Source organism: Caloenas nicobarica, chromosome 2 (genome assembly GCF_036013445.1).
Source record: "Caloenas nicobarica isolate bCalNic1 chromosome 2, bCalNic1.hap1, whole genome shotgun sequence".
NCBI classification, from domain to species: domain Eukaryota; kingdom Metazoa; phylum Chordata; class Aves; order Columbiformes; family Columbidae; genus Caloenas; species Caloenas nicobarica.
In genome coordinates, this window is record NC_088246.1 from 72,519,781 (window position 1) to 72,542,697 (window position 22,917).

At 40.4% G+C, this 22,917-nt stretch overlaps 1 protein-coding gene across 1 annotated transcript; it reads right to left on the reverse strand.

Annotated features, from left to right (window-relative positions):
- Positions 1-1,372: 1,372 nt before the first annotated feature.
- TMEM170B (transmembrane protein 170B) lies at positions 1,373-21,910 on the reverse strand. Its single transcript, XM_065629437.1, has 3 exons — positions 21,431-21,910; positions 7,725-7,895; positions 1,373-3,039 (listed from the first exon to the last, which is right to left on the reverse strand). The coding sequence occupies exons 1-3, from the start codon at positions 21,525-21,527 to the stop codon at positions 2,909-2,911; spliced, it is 399 nt and encodes a 132-aa protein (XP_065485509.1). The 5' UTR covers positions 21,528-21,910; the 3' UTR covers positions 1,373-2,908.
- Between the last annotated feature and the right edge of the window lie 1,007 nt (positions 21,911-22,917).

A 22,917-nucleotide genomic window follows, 5' to 3' on the forward strand; every position in this document is an offset into this window, starting at 1 on the left:
AATTTTTAGTGTGTGCAAGGTATAGAACACACCACAAAACATCACTCATACATATATACACACACGCATATATATATATATATGCATACTCTGTACTTTGACTAGAGCACTGTATGCTTAACAACACTGTTTCTAAGGATATGGAATGAAACTTCAACATTTCACAGACATAAGCCTACTTACACTCCCTTTCACTGCTGGAATTATGCAGGAAGTTCATGCTATGATCAAACAATACTTCATAGACAAAATATTTGTCCTCATATATCCATCACAAGAAGTAGTTAAAAACAATTTTCTATCAAATACATGACTTCGTCTCTATTGAAGCTGCTTAGGCATTATAGTATCTGCCTATTCATTGCTGCCTGGCAATAATGCCATATAAAGCAGAGGCAACTAAGTAGCTAACAATGTTTTAAGAATGATTGCAATGATCTATGTAATAAAAATTGTTTGGAGGAAGGTAACTTTACGTCTGCAAAGATGTCTCCTTTTCAAAGGAGGAAAATTACAGTGGCAACAATTTCATTAGCACTGCAATTAAAATGAAGAACGAAGTCCATCAATAAAAATTTTGTATATGCATTTAATAAGTTAGCAGTAGTCTGTTACAGTTTAACTTAGTGAAAGACAGCAAGCCATTGATCAGCGGTAGCGTAATAGCCTTGTACAATAAATAAGAATTGAGATGCTCAAGGAAATTTGGAAACTGGGAAGGAGTTTAAGTGTGAGGTTAAGTTATGAGACAATCTAAATTACTGAATACAGTGCTTCATGAAAGAGTTTCATTTGATCCAGACAAGCATTTCCAGGTTGTCAAACAGAAATGTTTTAATGTCTGTTGAGTAAGACATTATATCAAATAACCAAATTAATTAGAAATAGCAAAAATAGAAAAAGAATGAACATATTACATTTTTTAAAAAATCCTCTCCCCTAAAAATATATGTAACAAGGCACATTAGGCTTCAATTATTTTATTATTCAATTTGACTTAAATATTTGAAACCAGTTCTCTCATAATTTAAGACAATGGGGGAAGTTTAAATTGGCTTTTGCAGATGCAATAATTTCATTGTCTACTGAAGTTAAATGATTGTTATGCCAAAAAGTATCAGCAGAAAGTAAAAAAAACCCACAAGACAAAAAACCCAAACCATGAAAAATAGATAAGGTTTGGAATACATTCAAAATAATGAGAATATATGTATTCAGCCACATTTTAAAGCAACTCAAAGACAAAATATAACACTGAAAAGGTTTGTAAACCTATATTTTACCTTGTTCCCTGGAAAGCACATAACGTTGTACATTTTCCAAACAAGACTTAAATACTTTTAAAGAAAAAAATAGTATTAATATCCTTAGGGGGAAAAAAAAAACCCACACAAAACCTTGTGCAGTATAATAAAATAAAAGGCAGACAAGTTAATTCATAATATTTTGAAGCACTAAGCAATACAGCTGGATTGTAAGTTATGTTTTACACATATTCTTTTAGCTGTGCAGTGGGTGCCAGTGGTTTTGACATCTTAACAGCAAAACCTTTGAGCAATTTACTCTTCCTGTCAGCATTAAAACCTGCCTGCTAAAAAGCATTCAGTTGAGGAGAGATGCAAAAGTTTCCTTAGTCTTCACACAGAACTTTGTGCCCTTTAAATTTTGCATTTCATAGATAATTATTAGACTTTAAATTTCTATTCACTCCAAAACATTCACATTTAAGACATTTCACATGCACAACACTACTGTCCCTTTTAAACCAGAAAAGCACAAACTCTACTGAAAGCTAAGTATTTGAAAGTTCCAGGTATCTTAACCTTTCCAAAGATACCAAGTGTTCAGAAAGAAGGTAGTGAATATGTTAATGCTGCCCCACTTCCAAACTTTGAGTATAGTAACTATTTTATTAAACTCAACGTTTTTCTTCATTAGAAAACCCGTATATCATTTTTTATCCCTTTCCATTTTCCTCATAGGTGTATTCTCTTAAAGTCTGTTGTATTTGTGTGTTCTTCAAAGAATACATATAGAGTTAAGAGTCCTGTCAGTGCTTAAATAAATACAGGGAGCTGATTTGCAACAAGCAGCTTTTCTGAGGTTTTCAGAAGGGCTGGTAACCATCTGTATGTTTAAGACACAATAATTTTGAGGAAAGCATCAATTTAAGATTTGTTTGTGCATACACGACAGATTGTATTTAGTAACCCTCATACTTACACTACAGATTTCTGACAAGCTAAAACCATGAAATGATGTGATGAGCTTCAGAAACTGCCATGAGCCATTCTACACATAGTGCTAATCACATCAGGATAGCTAAAGCTGTGGTTCTTAAACCCCATCAAGATTCATCTACGCTTTGAAACAGATCTAACAGTTGTTTCGAATGGTGAACAAGATTCTGCTAATACAAAAGTCAGTTATCTTGCTGTTTTACATGAATTTAAGTTGAGGGTATGTTCACAGCATTCTTCTACAACTACAGTTTCAAAGCTTACCCAAGCAACAGTTAAGAATTGAACTCCAAGTTTGGCACATACGGCAATTTCCAGGAGCATCCCTTTATTTTATTACAACACTCTGAAGAACAATGATCCCATCACCAAGCATGAACCTGACTGGCAGCTATTCAAGGTGCTTTATCTCAACTTCACACACATGGATTGCACCTTGCCTGTGACTGAGGCACATAAGGCGCAGTGCAGAAGTACAACAATTCAGACACTAGAGGACAGTCTGTTCATTTGACTGAACCTTTAGATTTGTAGTGCATGTTCCACATAATTTCCTCTCTTGTGCCAGAATTCAAGTTCGTAAGCTGATGAATCCACTTTCAGAAAGCTTCTCTTCAAATTAAGGATTTCTTTAAACTAGTTGAATTTTTCCTCCTTTTAAATAAGTCTCAAAGTGTTGCAAGAATTCTTGAAAATGAGATAATCAATGTCAGTACTGTCTGTCCAACACCAAAGACAAGAGCTTCTAAGGGAGCCATATTCTTTCCCGCTACTCTGTAAATTCCAGCTACCGCAGCACCTAAGAATCACAAGAAAAACAATTATCAAATCATAGAAATAAAGCCATGCTTGAAATATATGACAAATTATTTACTGTGTCTATGCATAAGCCATTTATAGAACATTACCAAACACTGTATTACTTCATGGCATTATAGACTTATTAGTCTTCCTTGTATTTTCTAGTTGTTATGATCCCTCGGGAATGACTTTCCCCAACTGAACCAGGTTAACTTTTCCAACATCAGCTTGATTTAAGAAAATTGAATCTTGCTGTTTCTCTGTAGATCTCAAATATTTTTTACATTTGGTTTTCTGCTAATTTTAAAAGGTAGCAAAAATATTCTCTAAAAATTGACTGAGTCCAAAGTGTGGTTTAATAGTGCTTGTATAGGCAGGGAGAAGACAAAAGCAGTAAAACTGCTAGTGTATACAAAAACAATGGTAAACATATATCTATCAGCTTCATGGAATATTTCGGTTGAATAACCTGGTCATACCATATCAGTTGAGTTTAGACTTAAACTACTAAATCAGTAACATTTGTTTAGCAAATCAAGTCAAACATGAAAAAGAACAAAGGATTGCATTGTTATCCATTAATGTGTATGAGAGGAAATTTCTAACCAATAGAAATAGATTTTGAGCTATAATGCATGCTAAATTAAGAGATCATTTTTCTTGTACACCTGTGTGCAAATTCCCATTTAAAGTATAACATCAAATGGCCCGGATAAACCAGAAACAACATACTACACCATAAAAAAAACCAGGTACTACTAACTCCCCTCTGCGATCTCTCACATGCTGAATTTATCATGTGTTCGAAGAACAGAAGTCACAGAGCAAATGGATAGCTGTGAGGTCTTTGAGCAAATACCTGAGAAAAAGATCAGTCAAAAAAAATAACATGCTAACAATGAATAACATTTTCAGCTCAGACAACTTCTGAGCCTTTTAAGGATACTAAAAAGTCCATTCAAAAAATGAATACAGGCTTGTATACAGCTGTGTCCATAGGTAAAAATTTTACTTGATCCAACCCTCAAAGCTTCATCTAGAATGAAGCTTTTATTAATATTTAATACTTTCTGAACTAGTATTTTCTATACAGTGCTTGCTTTCCTTGCCTAAAGAACATTAAGTTAAAAAAAAAAAAAAATCAGAAATTTTTTTGGTTTTGCACAGTCAGTAACAGGAATAGTCTGCTGAATTGATCAAAAACCCATTAGTGACACAGACATACATTAAGTCCCAAGAGATTTTCTGCAAGTACAGTCGGTATCTGATGATCTTAAAAGTAACACCTCATTTTTACAAAAATTTTAGGAAGAGTGGAATTCACTAATAATTGTGGCCATAACAGTATTTATAAACACTATTAATCAGACTTAGGTAAGTTTTGCTATCTACTGCAAAGTACATTTTGTCAGAAATATCTCACCAGAGGGGTAGCCTTATGGTATGTCACTCAGCTACCTTGTGTAAGCTTTTCCATTTGTTCCTTGACTATCTGCTGTCAAAAACTGGAAGAGATCCTTTAGACTGAGCCCAGTATTCACATTAAAATTATTTTGGTGATTGAACTCTCAAAGTGAATTCAAATCAGCCAAATTGGGATACCAGAATTTGATTATACCAGTTAATAACAGAAGTGTTTGGCTTCTTGAGAAAACACTGAGATATTCTGGAAAATATCAATAATAACTAACATCAAAATTCGGTAGTTTAATAATTATGTATTTATACTTGTCAAATAACAGTGTGCAGTATAACATGTAATGCATAACCCAGCACAACTGGTATAGAGCCAAAGTATACCACAATAGGCTGCCAATGATGGAAAGGAGAATATGTCACCAAAAAGGAGTGTGTTTGGGGAAAGTAGGAACAACAGACCCTCCTGGATGAAATACGGCTAAAATCCTTGCCTCAAACTGCCTGACATTTATCTCTCTTTTGTGTGTGTCATTTTTTTTCTTGTTGGGTTTTTGTTTTGGCTTGGGTTGTGGTTTTGTTTGACAGTATCCACTGCTATTTACTAATTTTTTTATACCCTTTTACTTTTTTTTTTTTAAATAACTATTAAGTTCCATGACTTTGCAAGGCCTAGAAACTGAGGGGTTTCCTGCTTTTCTATATGCTGGTAAAAAGAACCCAGAAGGCCAGAAAGTTTGAAAAATCTACCAGAGTAAAATTGAACTTGCATTCATTCACCTACACGAACAATGCAGAGGACTAGAAATACAAAATGGAAATTGAAGCCAGTTTGCTATTTCAATTTCTTATGTACTGGACCAGGCATATCCAAACAACTAAATACTTCAATCTACATCTCTGTTTGCAGCACAACAGCTACTAAAAATCCTCTCTCTAATATTTTATCACCATAATTTGTCTTCAGAATCTCCTCACAGAATTTCTTTCAGTAGGAGTGTATTTGGCTAACCAAGTTGCAACGCTTCATGCATTACTTTTGGGAACACCATAACGAGTCTACAGTTTAAGCTTGGATAAACTCTCAAGTGAATTTACACATAAACAGTACCACTTATTAAATGTTTTGACCTGTAAAATTGGATGGCAAAGATACAACTGTGTTGCTCCTCTTTTTGTGCACAGATAAAAGATCTAAGTTATTTTCATTTCAGAAACACTGAACCTGAACCTTCCCCACCACAGAACACTGTAGAAGTCTCTACTTGGATATTTCAGCATCATATTTCCTATCTTCTGTTCTTCAGAAATGCTCATGCATGACTGACCTTGTAAATAGGCCACTGCCACTTCAAGCATAAGACAAAAATCAGCATTACATGTAACATAAAGGCATTCAGCTGCTTCCATATATGCCTCGCCTTAGGGAAGGAAGGAGGGGAGAAAAAGGAAGGAGGGGAGAAAAAGGAAGGAGGGGAGAAAAAGGAAGGAGGGGAGAAAAAGGAAGGAGTAGAATTATACTAACCATACTGCCATACTGTCATTAAATGATGGAAATTCTAGAGTGAGAAACATATAGTAATTAAAACAACCTTTGAGGAAAGTCTTAACAAAACTTTCCATTAAATTTGCATATCTAACCTTGAAAACCAACAGGCAAGAAGGACTTCCAGTAGCAATAAGAAATAATCTGTCACAAATCATTCATGAATGTGTCCAAAGCTGAAGTGATACCACTATTCTGATAATCTGGGCAGCACACAGGAAAATAAGAAAGGCAACAAGGCTTGTCTACAGTTTATGAGGTTTCTAGATTTACAGTTCCTTACCCTCAAAGGCCTTTCAAGTTAGACTATCTTGTCAACACCACTGAAGATCTCTGGGCAGAAACTACTGCTCGGGTTAACCTAAGCCCCACTCAATCCATTGATTTTAATGTCCAGCATTGTTTCAAACAAAGCACAAACTTCTTTCCTGTGAAAATAAAATTCACCACTGATTTCCCCCATGCTGCCCAAACAGAAAACTCTCCACCCTCCTATTTGCTTGAGAAAGCTACTGGAGTTTATTTATAAGTTTGAAAAATGTAGCTGGACATGATAAAGCCGAAGACTGAATAAAGTGTCCTACTGATCTTACGTTATATATTTCAGTATTGTCACAGATAACAAAATTTCTTATGAAACATGGGAAAACAGTATCTGATACCAATAACTCTAGATGAAAACAGCTAAGAAGCATTTCCTCAAAACATTCTTGGCAACATCGCTTGTGCGCCATATTTTGTCAGATGTAACACCTCTGTACTTCACTACATAACGTACTCCTGCTTCCTGCAATGTTTTATTGACAAGTATAAGTTTTATACTGTGAACCTTTCAGTATGCTGTTTTAACAGAAAAATGGTTAGCATCTTATCTGTGGATACAATGTCAAGAAATAAAAAATGTCTAAAATGACTCTTGAGCAGTAGGCATTAAACTAACACCATAAGAAACTCTGTAACAGATGCCCTTGACAAAGGGCATTTTACCTACAACAGCACAACTTAATTTTTTTTTTTGGCGGGGGGGAGAGAAGGGGGAAGGCTAATACACTTCCTCTCTACCCCAAATGTACTAGAAAGTAACATTATAGCCAAGTCAAGACTGGAAAGTTCTTTCAAACCCTTCAGCCACATCTAACTCCTCCAAATTTTCTTAGCTGTAAATCACAACCTACGTTGAACCTTTATTTCTTTTAATAGAGCAACATCCTATCCAGGTGCAATTTAAAAACCCTCAGCAGGCCCAAGGAAATGAGGAGGAATTCAGCCTTGCAACCAATGGAATCAGGACCTTGTTTCCAAGAGAAACTCATGGGTTTAAGGGTAACTAAAAGGTGATCTTTATAGGAAACCTTTGACAAAAAAAAATTGCAGCAAGTATGGTAGAACAGGACTGTTCCTCCTGATCCCCAAAAGATATTACTTGTTGAGCATACATGTTTTGAATAACTTGGTACCCAACGTTTCCAAAATGAAAGAGGGGGATGATTTCTGCACTCCTCTAACTATTTATAATAGTTTTATCTTTACACAATAGAAGAGCAACTCAGCTGTCATGATCATTAGGTTAGCTACAAAACTAAGGCAAAATCCTTAATAAACAATTAACGAATCACTAAGAAAAAGGGTTGCATGTTTGTTGGTGTTTTAAATTATTTTTCTTTAGAAATTACGTGTAAAATAAAATTTAAAAAAAAAATTTAAAAAAGAGACAGACTTACTGGTTATCATTGCTCCAGTTATAGAACAAAGAAATCCAATGCTGACCACAATGACAGATATCAGCCTCCCCTGCCTATGCCTCTGCAGCATCACAAACATTAATACTCCCACAGCACCATGGACAAAGAGAGAGGAGAAGAGAGCCCAGAGGAAAACCCAGTACCACATCTCTGAAAGAAAGCAGTCAAATAAAAGGTTAATATTTGAGAGACAATAATTTTATAAGTAAGAAACTTTAAAACATTGCATGCAATCGGAAGTAAGAGAAAAGCAATACTGATTTCCATCTTAAAAGGAATCAACGTGACAACATCAGCATGTGCTCAAGACACTTTCCTACTTTTAGCACTCTATCATAAAGGAATAACTCCATTATGATAAAAAAATTATAAAAAGGATTTGGCCACAATTCTCAATTCATATGTATTGTTACAAGAACTCCACAATTCTTTTCATGTTTTCTTTAAACAACATTAATTGCAATTTCTTACTATGTGTTGTAACTACTCCTGCAGAATGAAATATTCTCCAAAACAAAGACTGAATCCAAAAAGAAGTCAAGAGTTGTTTGATGGGGTGTTTGGTGAGGTTTTTTTGTTTGTTTTGTGGGTGATAGTGTTGTTTTACAGGAAGAGACAGCATCAGGTAATATCAAACAGGAAAACTGAGATTAACGACTCCAGTTTGTCTGTCCAGGAGCTGTAATAGAGTGTTCTATTGAATTAGCTTGAAAGGCAAAAATAAAAACACTAAAATTTTAACACAAAATTTTAATACCTCTAACTCCTTGCTTCTAATTGCTTAGAACTTCATAGTAACAGGTAGTCATGATTATTTAAATCACCAAACAAAGACAAGAGATCATGAGAATGTGTGGAATACAAAAATTTATTTGAAGAATGCAAACCACAATCATTAGCTTCAAAGAAAAGAGCAGAAACCATCTGCATAAGAACTGAAGAACCTTTCTGGCTTGGTAGTAAATTTTTAAAAACATTCACTATAACTCAAAGGGTGAGGAAACGCAATAAAGGCGAAAATATATAAAGTTAACTACGGTGGGTATATCATCACAGGATCCAGTGAATTGAAGCACATTATCCTGATTGACATAATCCTGTAAATCTGTCATTAATTCAGAGTTTTTGCTGCAGTTCTCCTCAAAAAAAAACCCAAACCAACCAAACAAACCAACCAAACCCCCACCCCAAAAACCAACAAACAAATCAAAACAAACCCCAAAACAAACAAAAAAACCCATCAAAAAGAACAAAAAAAAACCCCACATCCTCACAGCAGCAAGATACTTATTGTTTATGAGGTGAGCCTGTATTATTGCAGCTTAACACACAGTCATTTGAGCAGAAATATGACCCAATTAGCTAAGATAAAAATACTTAGCAGCTAAAACAAAACACACTCTGAAAGAATGGCTGCAAGATGATAACCACAGTCCTTTGAGTCCAATGTCAATATTGTATGTATACCCATAGCACGAATACCATTTTATTTAGCAGTACTTCGAGAGCAGATACACTTCCCCTCTCATACAGGCATAAAAGGCAAGACCATGTCATAGGACAACTTCTCTAAATTATGGTAACCAAAAGGGTCTCTTAAGAGAGCAGCAAGGAAGGTGGGTGGTAAATCTACATTCAGCTAATATTAACAGCTGTAGTTCAAGATGAAAGTTATCCTTCCAAGTGCTTGGATATATGCATATATATATTGAGGGTGGCTCCAAGCATCTCTCATCAGATCCTCCATCCCTTCACCCCTGGCCCCAAGTTGGTCTCAAAAACCTTTGCCAAAGGATAATGACCACAGTACTATTCTACTAAATGTCTCATTGTTCTTAGAAGCTACTATGACAGAACAGTGGCAAGAGTGCCAAGTAGTCAGTCTGCAAATATCTGACAAGCCCCCTCACTAACATTAAGATTGACTGATTGCTCATCTAATCTGCCATGGATCCTTTGTGAGGGGAACCTCTCCTGCAGTCCTAACAGGCCTTGGCTGATACTAGCACAGTTTGGGCATTCCCATTTTTGGTTTTGTTTTGCTGTTGTTGGTGGTTTTTTGTTTTGTTTTTGTGTTGGGTTTTTTGTTTGTTTGTTTCGGTGGTTTTTTGTTTGTTTGGTGTTTTTTGTTTTGTTTTGTTTTTTCCTAGTGGAAGCAAATAAGCAAGGAGATTAACCAAAGGATCTATCAATATAGAACCTGGCGGCCCTGCTAGGCCTACAGTTTGACCATAGGGAAATAAGCCTTAGGAGATGGGAAAAAAGTTTACTTTCCTGCAAATGTAAATCACATACAAGCTGAGGCAGGAAAACCCTGTCAGGAAGGAATATTTTCATTCTTCAAGCGCATATCGAAAGAGCTACCAGTGAAAACCTTTCACTGAAAAACTCACAAAACCTGATTCCTAAAAGCTCAAAACACTATTCTATCAAAAACTAAGGTCCTGCCCCATGAAGGATCATTTCCTTGAGCACCGAGCAGACCATCAGCTGACACTTGATAAATTTTAGAGGTATGGTCTGAATAGACTATAGTTCAGCAATAGACTGAAGAGGTCCTCAAGACTAAACTTCTTTGGCAACACTAGCAGTAAAAAAACATAACGTCTGTGTTCCACTTAACCATACAAATAACCATGAAGAACAAAAGTTAGAGAAAATCACTCTTATAAGGGAATTAAGAATGTATCTAGTAGGCAAGAGCAAGCATTTCCTTGCTTGCACATGTTGGTCTCTGAAGACCTTCAATGCTAGAAGACATTATGTACGTATCTTAGATCTTCCATTTCAGTTCTCTAGAGTAATGTGGTTGAGCCCATCTTCCAGATTATTCAGAGAAACATAAAGCTGAACTGCGGGCAGGTGAATGTGATGCTGAATGCGCCATTTCAAAAGATAACTTGTTCTTACATAAAAGAGGATTATTTGACGTGTTTGCTAGTAAATACTGTAGAGGATATGCTACTTATTTTCTGGACACAGCAACCTTCCCTGCAATTAAGTCTGTCACACAATTTTCATACCACTCAGATTATACTGATATGCAAAATACTCAGTAAAAGAGAGGACTGGATCCATGAGAGAGTTCTGACAATGTTCTTGACCCAAACTTCCATTTCTCTTGACTAAGATGGATGCAAGAGATGAAACATCAACTACCAAGAAAAAGTGAGGACTTCTTGCAGTATTACTAGAGTAAAGGTAACATAACATCCCAGTGACAGACTCTGAGAATACGTATTTCAAATCCACAGTTGAAGAAAATGCTTGGGTCTCATGTAAGGTTACATGAGAACTGCAGGCTTTCAAGACTGCCAAACACTCCATAACTATGCCAATGGTGTACTGATTAGCATTAACCCATCATCTCTTCCACAGTCTTAAAAGCTCCTATGGATACTGAATTCAGGCAGGTATCAGCTGATTTCACAAAACTGCATCAGAATGATGCAAACTTGTCCCCATTTAACATGAAATCTAAGAACAGAAGACTCAGAGTTATTTCAAGAGGGAAGGGACCTACAATTTTGACAGTCTGTTCAGCAGCTAGGTGTTTTGAAGTGAATGGACAATACGTAGATATGATCTGGGGAGGAGAAGCAAAGCTCTTGACATTGTCTCTCTACAAATGTATCTGAGGGACAGTCCCAGGTTACTGAAAGCTGCACTTCCACTCGCTCTTAAAATGCCATTACAGCTGAAAAGCTTGAAACTGGACCAAGAAAGTCTGTTTGAATCTGACTCTGACACTGTCATTCCCTGTAATTTCCACAGGGTTTACTAGGCGCTGCATTCCCTTTTAGGAAAAGTGTGTTTGTAGTCATTGTCAATCCTGACCAGGTAGAAAAGGGAATTGATTTCCAGTCTTAGGAAGACTTATTAGGATGACCACATTTTCAGAAAAAAAAAATACTAACTACTCCCCTGTAACTAAGAAACCAAAAATATTTACAAACCCTTACACAATAAAACAGCTGCATAGTGAGCAACTATCTGAGGTCTAATTTACATTCCAAATAAGGCTCAGAGAAAATCAGCATCACCCCTCACTTTGTTTTTAGGGCAGGAGACATGATAATAGAACCAGTCCCAAATGCCCTGTTAGATAAAGGAATATAACCTTGAGTTCTTTGGTACATACTTTCTCTTCCTACTCCTTAAAAGCAACACACAAACTGAATGCGTTCGAAATCAGAGAACACGCAGAAATAGTCCTTGTTCCACACAAATGCAGCTGTATCACACCTTTATCTTGCCAAGCTGCTTTTTCCAGTGAGGGACTCAATGAAACACAGCAACATATTTTCCAGAAAACTTACACAACATACAAAATTTGAACCATTTATAATCACAATTTATGAACCATTTCTCACAGTCAACTTTGTCATATTAAACTAGCTGTTTAAAAACCTGAAAGATCTGTAATTCAAAGAATTGTATTAACTGACTATTTCACATAAATTTCCTGTTCATCAGCTGAAGACTACACATTTACTAAGATGTTTATTAGCAATTCTCCTGAAAACAAAAATGTCTTTAGATTCCTCAGTAGGCATCATCCAATTTGCTAAATCACCACCTCACTTCATTAAAACATCACGTCAGTCCTAGAAGCTGAAACAGGACAAATCTTTTTTGAGCGCCTTCTATAATGACAGGAAGAGTCGTACTTTCTTCTCCCCCCTTACTGATCCATTTTATGTCTGGTTGTTCAACATACTTATCTACTTCTTCCCACTAACTAAGCCAGTGATGAAGATGACTGAGTAAGCTGTTTAACATGGATGGACGGGGTAAGGAGGACATTCAAACTTTTAGGCAAACTGAAGGAGACTTCAACTTCTATAAATCTGGCAGACAATTTAGTCATTCTTAACCTGACAGGTTGAGGGCAAAGAACTTACTGCACAGGAACTTCTGAGTGGAAGACTTTGAGGTTCACTAAAATCCAGTACAATCTAACTCCAGAATCACAATGAGATACAGCCTCCAGAAAAACAAAAGAGGAAAAAAAAAGTGCCAGAGTAACACTTGAATGAAGCAAAAAATGGGTTGGGGATAACACAGAGGTGCCACAGGAAAATAGAGGAGAATGGGCACCTCTGGACACAAACAGTCAAGATTTTCTTTGTTCAAAAATAACCACATAGTTGAAAGATTTGCAATATCTGTAAGGAGGAAGTAAGACTGAAGTGTCTTAACATGCTGGTACAAATATTTATGTCCTATATACTGATTCATACTTTAAGAGGTATAAATTTACCTACATGGTCATCACTGCTACCTTGATAAAAAAGCATGCTGTCAAAAAATTTCAGTCTGTGTAGCTATACTAATTAGCTTGTTCTTTTGATGATGAGCGGCAGTACTTTGCTGGTATTGTAACAGTGATTTAGCTTTATGTGACAGAGCTCCAAATACTAACAGCCTCAGTTCATTTAGTCATGTCCTCATAGGGCAACCTAAAGAGCCATGAATAAAATAAACCTTTAGAAAAAACCCTCCAGCTTTCTTTGCTTGATCCTAAGAAAGTTTCAGAGTTGACTTTCAGTGTATCCAAATTACTTTAAGTAGCCAAACAACTTCTTTGTATCAAAACTCCACAGTTGCCCAGGGAATCCACCAACAGCAAACTAGGAAAAATCCAGTCCTTGGTATTTTACAAGTACAGTGAAATCTAATCTGTTGCATAGAAGACACAGCTTTTCTAATAAGGACAACGGAGAACCATCTTTCAGGTTTATTTAAAATTCTTTGCACTTAACCACTATCTTAAATCTTGTCTTCAGTTTAGGTTTATTTCCACTGGTTTTACGTGGGTGCGGATTTTTCCTACCAGAGAAGCTGAAGGCTCAAATAACTTGTAATTCATGCCCTATCGTTCTCGTTTTAGAATATTTCTTTGTTAATTTAGGTATCTCTACATGTCATTGATACACATCACACGTACATTATTCTTTTGCACTATATACACACACATTATACATATATTGGTGTAGGCATACGCAACCTTAAAGGTTAGACTTAAGATTAGAAAAAGAGGTTTTAAAGCATTCTACAGTTTAGAACAACATTCATATCATTTCCAATTTATCAAAACTTGAATTTGCATTCCATCAACAGCTTTATCTTGGACAAATAAAAATGAAAAGTCAACACACAAGGTATGTAAATTTTCAAATTTTCAAATATTATCTATATGTATACAAACATGCTGTCCTACAGCACTCAGGTTTAGTACACATGCAGTACTTCCTTAGTCCTTCACCTTGAGCAGTTTTCTTTCCCACTAGTACTTAGCTTGTTTTGCCAGATGAATAATGATTGCCTATAACATTTCATAAAGCAAGACTGATTACTCCAACAGAAAGTATCTCTTTCAATATTCTTATCTATGTACCCAGCCTACCACTATTAGCTACAGAGTTAAAATCAAGCAATAAGTATCTGTGCTGTGAATACGAAGATACAAATTTAAGTCAACAAAGCAGCACATGTTAAAACCTGAATTATGAAACTCTATAATGTTTTATTCCTGTAGATTTACAAACTTGAAGCACTCAGATAAAGAAAGCCCAGTATACTATACCTCCAAATGTAACTCAGCTCTTTGCATGTTACCGTATTTTCTTCATCACTGGATCCTTTCCTTAACTCTTGTATTAACTGACACTTTCAAAGTTAACAGGACGATACAGTCAAATTGGTATTTGGAGATGCTAATGTTTTTGCTGCATTAAGTAGAACAGAAGCACTTGCTGAAGAGCATTTAAACATCAAATACAAACTACTCCTCTCAAGTTACAGGATAGGGGACAAAGACATAATCCAGACAATCAGGGACATACAATTACAGGATGAATCGTAGGAAAAAAAAATGATCAACAAGGAGCATCTTCCATGGCTACATCCATAATCTCTTATAAATGTCCATTTTCAACAAATTAAGGAGTTATTACTGTCCAGCAAATTATAGACTTTTATTTAAAAGTGTATAAAAACAGTTGTGGATTCCTGAGCTCATCACCTTAGGACACTGGGGTATGGGGGAGGCAGAGGAAGATGACTCTGACTTTAGAAGCCCTACAGTACAACAAGCTTTATTTAAAAAAAAAAAAAAACAAAACCCAAAACAAACAACAAAACAACAACAAAAACACAAACAAAAAAACCCACATAAAACCCCACAAAGCCACAAATAAACAAACACACACCACACACCCCAAAACTAACAACCAAACAAAAAAATAAACCAACACAAACCCAAACAAACCCCACAACATACCACACAACACCAAACAAAACCAACCAACCAAACAAAACCCACAAAACCAAAAAAACCCCACAAACACTCCTTTGCACACAGTGGCACATGGGAACACAGAAGACAACATTCTTCCCCCACCTCAGTGGCAAATACAAAACCCACTCAAATCAGCTGCTTACACCTTTGGAACATGCAATAAGTTGGACCAGAAGCTCAAATCTTTGAAACATGCAATAACTAGATGTAAACATTGTAACATTGGTTACAAGAAGAGTAGAAATACTGTTAAATTATTTCTTGTGGAGGTAGCCTTTACTCAGAAATGTTTATTTTAATGGGCACTTGAACCAAGATGGTTTGGGTTGGTTTTGGGTTTTTTTTTCGGTTGAGTGTTTTGTTTGTTTTCCCCAGATTCAGCTATTATCTGACTTGTTTAGTAAACCCTGACTCTAAAACACAACCAGTCCACATTAGGGGCTGTTCTTGAGATTTGCTGGAGGATATAAAACAGGTGGAGTAAAAGCCACTTCCCCCCATGGTTACTAGGCCCACTTAACTCCACCATTTACAATAACTCTTCCTCTCAAGTGAAGGCAGGGAGATATGAAGCAAGTAGGGGCAGGCTAGTCAGTGGCTTCTGTGCCCGGCAAAATTATGGAGAAGATTATTCTGAGTTATTGAAAAACACATTAATGACACTGCAGTCATTGGTCCCAGCCGGCATGGGTTCATGAGGGGAAAGTCTTGCCAGACCAACTTAGTTTCTTTCTATGACAAGGTTTTCCACCTAGTTGACCAAGGGAAGCCTGTCAATGTGATCTTTCTGGATTTCAGTAAAGCCTTTGATATTGTCTCTCACAGCATCCTCCTGGACAAGATGTCCAGCATACAGCTGGGTAAACACGCAGTGCAGTGGGTGAGCAATTGGCTGATGGGCCAGGCTCAAACATTTGTAGTAAATGGGGTTACATCAGGCTGGTGACCAGTCACTAGTGGGGTTCCACAATGATCCATCTGAGGGCCAGTGCTTTTCAATGTCTTCATAAATGACTTGGACACAGGACTTGAGGGAACACTAAGTAAGTTCAACGATGACACTAAACTGGGGGGAGCTGTTGACACTCTTGAGGACAGAGAGGCCCTGCAGAGGGATCTGGACAAATTGGAGAACTGGGCAATTGCCAACTGCATGAAGTTTAACAAGGACAAGTGCTAGATTTTGCACCTGGGACATGGCAACCCTGGCTGTACATGCAGACTGGAGAACGAGATGCTGGAAGGCAGCTCCGTGGAAAAGCGTCTGGTAGGTCTGGTCGATGGCAAGTTGAATACAAGCCAACAGTGTGCCCTGGCAGCCAAGAGGGCCAACCATGTCCTGGGGTGCATCAAGCACAGTATTGCCAGCCAGACGTGGGAGGTGATTGTTCCACTCTGCTCTGCACTGGTGCAGCCTCACCTGGAGCACTGTGTGCAGTTCTGGGCACCACAGGATAAAAAGGATATAAAGCTACTGGAGAGTGTCCAGAAGCTGGCGAAGGTTTTAGAGGGGAAGATGTATGAGGAGTGGCTAAAGTCACTGGGTTTGTTCAGCCTGGAGAAGAGGAGACTGAGGGGAGACCTCATGGTGGCTACAACTTCCTCACAAGGGGAGGAGGAGGGGCAAGCGTCGATCTCTTCTCTCTGGTGACCAGTGGCAGAACCCGAGGGAATGGCAGGAAGATGTGCCAGGGGAGGTTTAGGTCAGACATGAGGAAAAGGTTCTTCCCCCAGAGGGTGGTGGAGCACTGGAACAGGCTCCCCAGGGAGGCAGTCACAGCCCTAAGCCTGACAGTGTTCAAGAAGAGACTGGACAACGCCCTCAGACATATGGCGTGAACTGTGGGGTTGTCCTGTGCAGGGTCAGGAGTTGGAGTCAACGATACTTGTGGGTCACTTCCAACTCAGGGCATTCTATGAAAGTATATAATGTTGAACGCTCAAGGTTCAGCTACGAAGTAGAGTGCTTGCAACTTTAGTTGTCGCAGGGGGGGTGTGTGTATGTGGTAGGAATTAAATTGTCTGTGGCCTCCTGGGTATCTTGGGCCATATATGAAATCTGTGATTTCCTTTTTTTATATTGAAGCCGAATCAGATTTATAGTATAAAAATAATGGTCCAGCTTCTCATTAAGGAAAAACAGACAAACAAACAAACAAAGACATTAAGGTTTGAAGTACTTCCTGGTTTAGGCTGAAGTTTACATCAGGTCCCTGTTGAAAATTTTGGAAAACTAACGTATTTTTAAGGAGGATGTGAGTTTGTTGATAAAATTTTACATCATGCAAACATAATCAACATTGTTTATCTAAGGAAGATATGTTTTTACTTGTGCCACTTAAAAGCCAAGTCCAGATCACAACTTTAAGTCCAAAAATAAACACAAAGCAGTATTCAACAATATTCATGGAACACTGTATATTTATGAATTCCTTCTCCTAGTACTCTGAACAAGTTTCTTCTTATATAACAGTTTAGAAAGATGCAAAAGAGAATGAATTAAGTAATCAAACAAGACAAACTCATTCACGCACCTATTTTCTTTGCATGGAAAAGCAGAACTTCTGCTTTCCAGCAGAAAACAGGAGGGGAAACATAGTGACAGAAGATGAGGGAAAGGCTGAAGTATTAAATGCCTTCTTCTCCTCAGTCTTTAATGGAACAATTGCGCTTCAGGTACCCAGCCCACTCAGTCAGAAGACAGGCATGGGAAACAGAATGAAGCCCCAATAATCCAAGGGCAAATGGTTAGTGACCTGCTACACCACTTGGACAACCACAAGACTATGGGGCCAGATGCGATCCACCCAAGGGTGCTGAGGGGGCTGGTGAAGGTGATCACTAAGCCACTTTCCATTATCTATCAGCAATCCTGGCTAACTGGGGAGGTCCCAGTTCACTGGAAGTTGGCTAACGTGACACCCATCCACAAGAAGGGCCAGAAGGAGGATCCGGGGAACTACAGACCCATCAGTCTAACTTCGGTGCTGGGGAAGGTCATGGAGCAGATCATCCTGGGTAACATCACGCAGCACATGCAAGAAAAACAAGCGATGAGGCCCAGTCAACCTGGGTTTATGAGATGCAGGTCCTGTTTGACCAACCTGATCTCCTTCTATGACAAAGTGACCCACCTAGTAGATGAGGGAAAGGCTGTGGATGTTGTGTACTTAGACTTCAGTAAAGCCTTTGACACCGTATCCCACAGCATTCTCCTGGAGGAGCTGGCAGCTCACAGTCTGGATGGGTGTACTCTGCGATGGATAAAGAACTGGCTGGATGGCTGGGCCCAAAAAGTTGTGGCGAACAGAGCCAAATCCAGTCGGTGGCCAGTCACGAGTGGTGTTCCCCAGGGCTCAGTATTGGGGCCAGTTCGGTTTAATCTCTTTATCCATGGTCTGGATGAGGGGATTGAGTGCACCCTTAGTAAATTTGCAGATGATACCAAGGTGGGTGGAAGTGTTGATCTTCTGGAGGGTAGCAAGGCCATACAGAGGGATCTGGACCAGCTGGATCATTGGGCTGAGGCCAATCGTATGAGGTTTAACAAGGCCAAGTGCCGGGTCCTGCACTTGGGTCACAACAACCCCAGGCAGCACTACAGGCTTGGGGAAGAGTGGCTGGAAAGCTGCCTGGCAGAGAGGGATCTGGGGGTGTTGATTGACAGCCAGCTGAATATGAGCCAGCAGTGTGCCCAGCTGGCCAAAAAGGCCAAGAGCATCCTGGCTTGTATCAGGAATAGTGTGGCCAGCAGGACTAGAGAAGTGATTGTCTCCCTCTACTCAAGCACTGTGGAGGCCCCACCTTGAATAGTGTGTTCAGTTTTGGGCCCCTCTCATAAGAAAGACATTGAAGCACTTCTAGAGAGAGTGCAGAGGAGAGCGATGAAACTGGTGAGGGGTCTGGAGGACAAGTCTGATGAGGAGCAGCTGAGGGAGCTGAGGCTGTTTAGCCTGGAGAAAAGGAGGCTGAGGGGAGACCTGATCGCTGTCTGCAACTACCTGAAAGGAGGTTGTAGCATGGAGGGGGTTGGTCTCTTCTCCCAAGTAGCAAGTGATAGGACAAGGGGAAATGGCCTCAAGTTGCACCAAGGGAGGTTCAGATTGGATATGAGGAAAAATTTCTTCAAGGAAAGGGTTGTCGGGGATTGGAACAGGCTGCCCAGGGAAGTGGTGGAGTCACCATCCCTGGAGGTGTTTAAAAGGCATTTAGACAAGGTTCTTAGGGACATGGTTTAGTGCTAGAGTTAGGTTAAGGTTGGACTTGATGATCTTAAAGGCCTCTTCCAACCTAAATGATTCTATGAATAAAATTCTCCATTGGGTAAATATTTTAGGAAGGGCTTATGTAAGTTTAATAACAGCTATTCATTAATATCCATTAGTAAACAATCTCCTAAGATATAATCAATAACGGTGTATCTTATACAGAAGATTTTAAAGCCAGTGAAAGTTACTAACTGTTGACTGTCCATAAGAACATTCAGCACAACAGGTTATAGCCATAAGTTCAACCTACATTTAAGCACCAATTCAGAAACTGTAGCTCAACTACAACTGACACTAAAATCTTCTCCAACAATACTACAACAGATAATTATTTTTCATATTCTATAAATTAAAAAGAACACCCATCCTACATTAAAAATACCTTGTGCAACCCCTCGTAATATTGCAAAAGCGCCGAGTAACTGTTTTGCTTACTTAACACTCAGTACTGAATTTCATAGAAACGCCTATGTTGCATAATGCTCAAAGAAGAAAAACTTTATAGAGGATGTCTGGCACAAAAAAAAAAGTTAAATCCATTGTTGACCTTTTCCTTTGCTAGTACAAGATATATTTTTATAATAAGTACACAAAATTAACTATTCAAAAAATGAGCTGTATTAGTGTGTTGCCACACTAATACCTGGAAAATCTCATCATCAGACATCTTAAAAAGTTCATAGATCAAAGAAAAAAAAACTGTGTAACCATATTATTACATTAAAAAGTGTCCTGCAAGTTAAAAGAACAAGAAAGATAATAAAGCCTAAGATGATCACTTTCTGTTTGCTACATCTTCAGTTGCATTTGTTTTCATTATACTTCTTCCACCTTAAATATTTAAAAAAACCCCAACCAACAAACCAACAAACCCCCACACACCTATCAATCATTAATATGGAGGGGGGAAAAGATTGCATAATACTCTTTCAAAAATATTATAATATTTTCATATATATTTGAAACATATCCCCTTTATGCAACATTTTTCACTAATCTGTCACCATCTATTATACCGCTATACAAAATAGAAAGAATTTACTCAGTAACATCTCTGCTGTTGACACTACTAGTTAGAGTTGAAAGCTTACGTTTTGCTTTACACCTGGACAGAATAGGAAATGAGAAAATTCACCTCTTCACTATATGACTTGGGTCTCACAGTAGTCCATACCCATTTTTCAGACTGAGCAGTAAAAAGGCAGTTCTTGCTAAAGCTCCCCTCTCCTAACACAGGATGAAGTCCTTAATCTACTTTGGTTCACAGAACTTTTTCAGAACAGTTCAGTCTTTAAAAATCCTTGATGATTAAGATTAGGTCTATTTGTCAGAAAATATCTGCCAACCCATCAGGTCCAGCAGCTCTCACTCTCCAGGGGTATACTCCGGGGCGGGGGAGTGGGGGTGTCCCTGCTTCTTACATTAACTGCTCTGTGTTTTTTATAGCTCTCTGTCAAATACCAGTGAGCATACACAGACAGCCACTTCCTCAAGCATACTCCAGCCTTCCACACCTATTTATACATTCACACACGCTTTCTACAACCTGCTACTCACCCATTGGTATGCATAAATTCGCTCATATACACACACCCTATACCATTAGCCTTTTATTATATACATCCATACAAAAGTGAGTGAGCACATTCACACTCTCAGCTCCTTTACTCATGCAGCTATACAGGTGCACACACGAGTCCTCGCAACACACAACACACAGATCTCTCTCGTTTCCCTCGACATACCAACCCCACAACCAAACCCTCCAAGCATACACATACATTATGTGCATACTCGGAGAACAAGTATGCATACATACACGCGTATGCACACAAACTCGGGAACACAAACACCAGCCCTCCCTACGTGTAACACACAGGGACACCGCCCCCAGCGCTACACCCACGCCCTCCATTGTGTACCACGGGGCTCGCTCTCCAGTCACGGAGCGTCTTCCCACGCCGACGGCGCTACTTGCCCACCAACACACACGTGTGCACACGCAAACCCACACAACTCCGCGCCCTCCACGCCCCTCGGCCCGCAGCCCGCCCTGTGCCAGGGCCGCCCCCTCCTCCTCCCTGCACACCCACGCCCCGCCGCCGCCCAGTTACCGGTGAGGTTGCGGAGGACGGTGCCGTGAGCCCACAGGCTCAGCACCTGCTGCACCGACAGGTTGATCATGGAGTTGTCTCCCGCTTCCACCTTCATCGTGGCGGGTGGTCCAGCGGCCGCTCCTCAGCCGGGCGGGACGGGCGGCAGCGACGGCCTGACGACGGGGAGGCCGGACGCCTCTCGCCGCCGGACCGCGGGGCGGGAGGGCTGCGGCGGCGAGGAGCGGGAGGGCGTGGAGGCGGCGAAGGGGCCTCCGCGCCGCGGGGGAGACATCGAGGACAGAGGGGGAGATGGCGGCTGGGGGGAGCCGAGCGATCGGGCCGGCCGCTGGCGCTCTCCCGAGGCTCAGGGGCAGGGCGGGGCGGCCCCGAGGTGCCAGCCGGTAGAGGGGGCCGACAGCAGAGCCCGCGCGGGGCCCCTCGCCGCCTCCTCCTCCTCCATCAGTAACGGTCGTCGCCGCCGCCGCCTCGCCAGCGGCATCGTCACCCCGGTCACCGGCATCACCTGGGGCGGGGCGGCCGGGGGAACTCCCTCCCTCCCTCAGGCGGGCAGCTCCATGCAGCAGCGGCACCGCCCGCGGGAGGGCGGGGAAGAAGCCGCGAGACGCCAGCCGCGGCCGTAGGGGCGGGAGTGGGAGAGCAGGGACGGGCGGGCGGCCCCGCGCAGGCGCAGAGCGAGGGAGCTGGAGGGCGTGGGCGCAGCGCTACCCGCTGGAGCCCCCAGTGACCGTTGAGCAGCGCACCTCTCCCTGATTGGCCCTCGCCATAGGGACGGGCTCGCCCCACGTGCCCGTGGCACCGCCCGCCACCAGCGGCACGGGCCGTTCGCGCCGTTACGCGGCGGCTGCGCGGCCGCCCGGGGCCCGTTCACCTGCCGGGCGGGTCTGACCCGCGCCCGGCGTTCGTACCAGGCGCAGAAGCGGCAGCGGCTTTTCCGCGCAGCAGTAACAGGCAAAGCCCCAGGGAGGCTGGCACGGCGGGTTCTGAGGAGGGTGAGCTGAGGAGGCGGCGGTGAGCGCGGGAGGACACGGGGCAGGGAAGTTGTGGGGAAAGGTGAATTTTGCTTTTGGGAAGGGCGGAGCTGCTCGAGCTGAGGTGACAGGAGGGTGTGCGGCAGAGGAGCTGTCGTTCTGAGGCAACATCCAGGCAACGCTGCGTGATGGTCCTGGGTATTCCTTGGGACCTAAGAGCTCTACGATCAATGCTGCTGCGGATTAAAGTCCTCAAAAGTTAGAAAACATGAGAAAGCTTGAGTAAATCTTAATTCTGTAACCATACTTCAGTCCATAGTTCCTATGCTTCATTTATATATATCTCTAAAGTAATTTTTAAAAAATGCAGTCTCTAAGCTGAATGCTGCTTCTTTCAAAGCACAGGTGCATGGTGCTTACTGATTTTAAAACCAGCAATTCTGCACCCACCCGCACCATGCCTAAATATGTGGCCCCAGACCATATTTCCTCACTGGCCTTTCTTCAATGGTGCTT